Source organism: Indicator indicator, chromosome 9, assembly GCF_027791375.1.
Source record: "Indicator indicator isolate 239-I01 chromosome 9, UM_Iind_1.1, whole genome shotgun sequence".
In the NCBI taxonomy this organism is placed as follows: domain Eukaryota; kingdom Metazoa; phylum Chordata; class Aves; order Piciformes; family Indicatoridae; genus Indicator; species Indicator indicator.
The window spans coordinates 29,069,759-29,077,448 of NC_072018.1; the positions used below are offsets into that span (position 1 = coordinate 29,069,759).

General features: G+C 47.9%; 1 protein-coding gene across 1 annotated transcript; it reads left to right on the forward strand.

Annotated features, from left to right (window-relative positions):
* Nucleotides 1-7,293, forward strand: LOC128968788 (interferon-induced very large GTPase 1-like). The gene has a single exon (XM_054383369.1). The coding sequence runs from the start codon at nt 1-3 to the stop codon at nt 7,291-7,293; it is 7,293 nt and encodes a 2,430-aa protein (XP_054239344.1).
* The last annotated feature ends 397 nt before the right edge of the window (nt 7,294-7,690 follow it).

The window sequence follows — 7,690 nt, forward strand, 5'->3', positions numbered from 1 at the left end:
ATGGATTCCCAGGAAAACATGGTAGGAGATGATGAAAAGGCACATCTTGCTAAAAAACTACTTGCAGAAGCATGTGAGAAAGAAGGACTGGATGACAGATACTGGCTTCCCAAACTGTGGGAGATACTGGGAGTCAAGTCCAGAGAAGCCCTGAAACATCTGCAGTATGAAGATTACCTGAAGCTGGAGCGTGAAGTACGATACTCCTGGGAAACCAAAGCCCTCCAAAAGCTCCTAGAACTCACAGACGAGAAAGCAGCTGTTGAGGACGTGCAGGAGGAGCACTTGAAAATGACAAAGCAGAGACAAGAAGCAGCCAAGCAAGCCCTGAAGGAGCTGAAAGAATCTCAGAAGAGCCACAGCAAGGATGTTATAAAAGAGAAAGGGGAAGCTCTGTGGCAAGCCTTGGAGATTCCCAAAGAGTACTGGACACTACCTGAGAAGTCATTGGTGGATGTGCTGGAGCGTATCCAGAATCAGCTGGAGCAGCCCGAGTCATCAGTGGGCAGGGATGAGAATGTGTCAGACACAGAGGTCCTGAGGCGGGCATCAGGGGGCCTGGCCCTGCAGGGCATCTACAGAACCAGCAGCCTTGCTGATGTGCTGGCAAGGCGAGACCAGCTGATCAGGGTTCCTGATGGATTCAAGCTTGCTGGTCCAGAGCACGGATCAGTGCTTGAGAGGAAGGAGTTCTCCTCCTCTGCAGAAGAAGCCACTTTCACCAAGTCCATGCAGCAGCTGGGGTTCAGCATCAGTGTTTCAGCCAAAGCCGGGCTCTGGGGGTTTAGTTTTGAATCTGATGTAGATTACAGCAGGTCCTCACAGTCAGAGAGCACCCAGCAGTTCCACTCTGAGCAGAGCTACCTTTGCACCACCAAGTACCAGTACATCCCTCTGGCCTCCTGCTACTTCCAAAAGGATCAGCTTCACCTTTCAGATGTGGCCCTGAAGGAGCTGCAAGAACTCGAGACTCTTTTGAGCATCACTCCCGAAGGAGACAGGCCAAACATGCTGAAGAGCAGGTGTGCAAGCTTCTTCAGCAGGTTTGGGTCCCATGTGAGCCAGGGTCCCCTCCATTTTGGGGGGATATTCTGGTGGAAGGCAACTGCGGAAGGATTCAGGGCTGAGCAGCGGGAGGAGATGAAGCGACAAGCCTCTGAAGCACTCAGTAGCTATGTTGGGGCCAGCTACAGCGGCTTTGTTGCCAGTGTGGCAGCAAATGTAGATGTTTCAAAGTCCAGCTCCCAGGCTTCTTTCCAGGGAAGCGATGGAAGGAGTGCCTACACAGCAATCCAGCTCTACGTGACCACCACAGGGGGCCCACCAGAGACAGATTCACTTCCTCAGTGGAAACTGGGGCTTGTAACTAATAACACGACCTGGTGTGTCATCGACCGAGGTTTTCAGCTGACCCCTGTGTGGGATATAATCCTCTCCAATCACACCAGTGATTTTAAGTCCATCTATCAACTGGCCAGCAGCCTCAGGGCTGCCTATGAGGCGCTGACAAATCACAGCGTCGGCAGCATGTTTGGAGAGGAACTGGTCAGCGCAGTGCAAGAGGCCAGAGATTTTGTGGAGTGCGTGAAGGCCTGGGAGATGAAGGGGGATGAAAGGAAGCTCCTAACCTTGATAGATTTCAAGCAGAATCTGAATGAGAAAACCAAAAGCCATAGTGTGTGGATCAACATATGCCTGTCGGATAAAGCACTGCAGGAGTTCTTGCTGAATACTGTTGTGTTTTGCAAGAGGTCACCTCCAGAAAACATCACCTACATCAAGTTCCTGATGAGGTGCCTCCTGGATCCTCATGTCTATGCTGTCAAGGACTTCCCCAGGGCTTCCTTCATTATGGAATGGATCTTTGATACTGAGCACATGCTTCCTGAAACTCCCCATGTTTCTGAGCTTGAAGACCTCACCAAGACACTGCTGGAAATGAAGAAGTACATCCAGGAAGTCAGCTACGCACCAGAAGCCTCTGTGTCTGCCGTTCATGAAGCAAAGATAAAAGCCACCTTGACTGCAAGCCTAGCTGTTTATTCCTTACTCCAGTGTCTCCAGGAAAGGGCACAGAAAGACATAGAGCTATTGGTGCTCTTAATTACGACCAGCGTGGGATACCAGGTGGAAAGGAGCACTTTTCGGTACCTCCTTGGATATCCCGAAATTCACTTCATGATAAATGAAATGGAAATGAGGCACAAGGAGTACCTGAGTCTGAAGGAACAAGACGTTTACAGAGCCCAGGCCTTCCTGCTGCTGACAGGTCTAACTGTAACACCTGAATACAAAGAAGTGTCCCCTGAAAAGAAGAATGAACGTTTTGTTTTGATGGAAGATCAAATGAAAACGTTGTGGTCTGCCGAGATAAAGACTCTCCTGGAAAAGCAGAAAGGATTCAAAGACTGGGAGATGCTGGAGAGTGACTTGAATTCTTTCCTTAATGGGCACGTGGATGACACTTGTGATGAGCTGAAGACAACCAGTATAATCCAAGACATGGAAGAGACTTTTGAAAGGGTAGAGCCTTCTAGTCAGTCCACATCCAAAGCAGAGGACACTGAATCCCAAGCAAGCCAAGCCATTGCAAACCGAGAGTTTCTCCACTTGCTTCAGCGCCTTGGACTGGAAAGTCACTACCCAAGGAAAATGGGGACAGAAGATTTCCATGCCATATACAAGATACCTTTACCTGACAGCCAGCCCAGCCAGGAGAGTGAGCTACCATTTCACTTCCTGCAAAAGCTTTTAAGTGTGGATTATAGAGTGAGGTACCTGACTTGCAAGAATGAGAGCAGCCCAGTAACAGCTGTGCCCAAACCCATAGAGCAAGAGTGCGAACCTTCCGCTTCCTTTGATGAATTTTTGAGTTATTTGGGGGAAGAAGCATCTGAATCTGCAACCAGCGACAGTCACGTGCACCCCATGGACCTCCAGATGGCAATTTTCCATTGTGCTGATGACTTCACGAGGCAATACATCTTAACAAAACTTGCTTTCTGCCAGTTTGCGCTACCTCTGCTGGTACCAAACCCCTGCACTTCACAGATAGAGTTCCCCCTCTGGTCCCTCAGCCAAATCAAAAAGAGCTGGAAAGGGGCTGAGAAGTTGGGAGAGCAAGCAAGGATTAACAGTTACAAAAACAAGCTCATTTCCCAGGCCGAGACACCCATCGTGTCCTTCATCCGGATTGGCAGCTCTCCCTCCTCTTCCAAGTCTCAGATCCTGAACGCCCTGCTGAGCAAACGCAAACATGACACTTTCTTCCACCGCCATTGCAAAGGCAGCACCCAAGACTGTTTGCTGATGAAAGGTGTGGTGGAGATCTCCTGGTACTGCCCCCGGGACAGCGATGATGACAGCTTTGACTGCTGCGTGGCTTTCTGTAACCTGCGCGGGGACGCGAGGGATTACGAAGAGCAGCTGCACTTCCTGCAGGAGATATCTGCTGTGAACGTGGCTCTCGTATCTGGGTCTGATCAGAGTGACAAGAAAGGGATGATGATTTTACGTCAGCTGTGGGAGTCACAAAGGCCTTTGGTTTGTCTTTTCACCGAAAAAGAGAATGTTGCAGCTGGCCGATCTAGCCGCAACGTGAGTATAGGTATCAAGAACAGGAACGAAGCAGAACTAGTGGAGGAGCTGACAAAGACCATCAAGGATCTCCTGGAAGGCTCTAACACACTTTTCAGCCTTGATGCCTGCCTGGACAAAGCTCGCAAACATGGCTTCTTAGTCGATGAAGATAAAGGAGCGTGTGTGTTAGCCAAAGAAAAGGCAAAGGCACTGGTGAATCTTCTGAAGAAGGAGAAGTTGTTTGAGATCAAATCCCAGCTGCTGCCTCTTCAAGGGCAACTGTGGTACATGTGGTGCAAGAAGGACAAAGAACTCACTCGGCTGCAGGAAAAGGGGAACGAGAGCATAGAGCATCACCGGAGCAAAATTGAATCAGAGAAGGCACAAATAAGGAGAAAGCAACTCAACAAAGCATTCCCCCTCAATGAGCTGATGAAGTCATTCCTAAGCTTTCTCCAGTCCAAGCCAGCAGATACCAAGAAATACTTCTTGCAGTGGATGAAGATCTTTATGGATGACTTGTCCTCCGATCGCCTGGATGAACTCAAGAGAGATTATCACAAGTTATGGTCTCAAATCCTGGCCATGAAGAAAAGCAATGAGAAAAATGATCTGCTGAGCAAGTTAGATGCCCTCTCCAATGAAATCAACGATTCCTCTATTGGCTTGGAGCACCTTTTAAGAGAGGTTGGGCAGATATACGAAGCTCTGGAATCAATGAACTCAAAGGATAAACTTTTTGTTGAACTACCTGACATTGCAGTCGATCTGATGGTTTCAGGATATCCAATTGAGCTGATGGATGGTGATGCATCTTATGTCCCATTACGGTGGATTAGAGCAATCTTTGATAAGTTAATTGAGAAGCTGGGAGACAAGCGAGTGTTTGTCCTCTCAGTGCTTGGCATCCAGAGCACAGGGAAGTCAACCCTGTTGAATGCCATGTTTGGTCTCCAGTTTAATGTCAGTGCAGGCAGATGCACGCGGGGAGCGTTTATGCAGCTAATTAAAGTGGACGTGAAGCTGCAGGAAGACGTTGGCTTTGATTACGTGCTAGTTGTTGACACAGAGGGACTCCGTGCTACAGAGATGGCCAACAAACAGTCCCTTAATCATGACAACGAGTTGGCCACCTTTGTCATTGGCATTGGCAACATGACTCTGATAAATATCTTGGGAGAAAATCCTTCAGAAATGCAAGATGTCCTTCAGATTGCTGTGCAGGCTTTCCTGAGGATGAAGCAGGTAAAACTTTCCCCGAGCTGCCTGTTCGTACACCAAAATGTGGGAGAGATAACTGCCAAGGAGCAGAACATGGAAGGCCAAAGACGTCTGCAGGAAAAGTTGGATGAAATGACAGTGATAGCTGCCCAGCAGGAATTCTGTGATGCCTCCTGTTTCAGCGAAGTCATCCGCTTTGACGTGAACACTCACATCCATTACTTTGCCCACCTGTGGGAAGGAAACCCCCCAATGGCACCACCCAACCCTACCTATAGCCAGAACGTCCAGGAATTGAAAACCAAAGTTCTCCAAGCTGCCAAGAAGGAGTCGCAGGGCAGTGTTTTGAGGCTCTCCAGCTTGAAGGTTCGCATTAGTGACCTCTGGAATGCTTTGCTGAATGAGAACTTTGTCTTCAGCTTCAAGAACTCAGTGGAGATTGCTACATACAAGAAACTGGAAACCGCATTTAGTGAGTGGACCTGGCAGCTGAGGAGTCACATCTTAGACTTGCAGGTAAAACTGGACAATAAAATTCGTAATGGGGACTTGCAGAAGGTCACCGCAGAACACCTTGAAGCACAAGTGCAAGGGACATATGATACCATCATGAAAAGCATGGAGAAATATTTCAGTGAAGACAGAGACTGTGAGATCTTGGTCCAGTGGAAGAGCAGCACAGAACTGAAGCTGAGAGAACTAAAAGAGTCTCTTTTGCTTGAAACAAGGAAGAAATGTGAGAATCTCATTGAGCTAAAGAAGAGTCAGTGTAAACTGGAGGAGAGGAAGTCAGACTATGAAAGTGAGCTCCTTAAAAGGAGTAGGCAGTTGGCTCTGTCTCTGAAGGGACAGAGTCTCAGTGACAAGCAGCTGCGAGACAACTTCATTTCTCTCTGGGCGACCTGGATTACTGAGGTCTCCTCTGCTACTGTGCCTCCAGAACAGGTTGATATTGATGTAGAAATAGAAAATGTCCTTCTAGATCACTTTAAGGAGCCCAACTTACATGAACGAATCAGGACATTTCCCAAATACAGGAAGTTTTCCGTTGACTTGGAGAAACACATTGCTAAGAAAAAAAGCTTTCGCTTCTGGGCTACGACTTTTGATAGTGCCAACTTGAACAGTATAGAGTGCATCACAGAGAGCATCATAGCATGTGTGAAGGCAAATATTGACAGGAAGGAGAAGGAGAAAAGGGATTACAGCCGAAATTTTATTCATGAAATACTAAATGAGGTGCAGAAGGGCATGAACTCTGTCCCTAGCAATGAAAAATACAGTTTTAATAAAGATTACAGAATAGATTTATCGATCTACCTGTGCAGAACGGCAGCGGAGAGGTTTAAAGCGATGCACCTGGCGTTCAGAGAAGCAAATGATCCAAGCATATACCTGGAGAGCAAGCGAGAAGATTTCTTCAGGTGCTTCCAGATTTCCTGCCAAGGAGCCACTTCCATCACGACATTTGCTGCTTTTCTGTGTGACAAGATCTCTCCAGCTCTTCACCAGGCGGTTTACGAGAGGACAGCCCTTGCCATAGCTCGAGACATGAAGGATAAAATCCCAGATTTCAGTGGCAACAGGTACTCCCTGGAGGTTTGCCTCCTGAGATACCTGGCACAGGAAGAGAATTTTGAGAAATACAAGAATTACCTGATCTGCCCCAAAGATACTTTGGAGAGTTACATCGAGACACGTGTTAGGACGTACTGTTTAGACGAGAACAGGCGGCTGGGGAAGTTTTTAGATGACTCCCTTACTCTCCTCTACGAAAGGATCCAGTCAGCAGTGTTTGCCTCAACCAAGGTTGTCAAAGACAGAGCAGACAGAAATGACAAAATCTCCCTTTGGCTGGATGAATTTTGCAGCACACTTGGAGAAGTGCTGAACCTGCCCAGGAGGGACCTGAAGGGCATTGAACATCAGGAGATAGCTGACATAGAGTTCCTGAATAATGCCATGGCAGAAGGACTGCTTTCCCTGAAGGATCAACTCAAGAAAAAGCTTGCTGATGCTGATATGAGCTCCTTTGAAAGGCAGCCTCACACAATCCTGGCTGAGCAGTTTTCGGGGTGCTGGGAGAAGTGTCCCTTTTGTGGGGCTGTTTGCACAAACACCATACCAAACCATGATGGAGACCATCAGCTCGTCTTCCACCGGCCACAAGCTGTAGAGGGATGGATGTGGCGTGACACAGACAACCTGTGCATTGATATTTGTTCTAGCGATGTTGCAAGTGAGAATGTATTCAGAATTAGTGAAGACACAGTGATCCCCTTCAAGAGATACCGGGATGCAGGGCCTCCTTATTCCACTTGGAACATTCCCCCTGATCCATCCATGCAAGCATACTGGAAATGGTTTGTGTCTCATTTCAGAGGAGAGTTGGAGAAGCACTACAATGGGAAATTCGAGGGCAAAGGAAAAATCCCTGAATCATGGCAGAGAATTACAAAGCAGGAAGCACTTGATGAACTGGAGAAGCTTTAAGGCCAAGTTGATTTGAAGGAAGAACTGTAATTGCTTTGCACTTTAGAGGGAAATGCTGCAAGTCTATCCACAGAAGGTTGTTCTGATTGCTTGTCACGCGGCGGTTGGATCTGCTGCTGTTATTCATACCGTGCTGCAGTCACGCCAGCTTTGAAATGGAAAGTGCTAACTGGAGCAAAGTGTTATGGGGCTTGAAGTTCAGATTGCAACACAAGAGACTTCCTGCTCTGGTTGCTGCTTTTGGGTTCCAGGTTCGCGGGTGCTGGCTCTTTTCTGCAGGCATGGTGGCAGGGTGGGTGGGAGTTGGGCAGCTGCAGGTTTGGGTTATTTTTCTGTTTTCTGCTGCTTTGGTTTTCCTGTATTTCACTGCACTTCTTCTGCAAATAGGCTAAGCTAT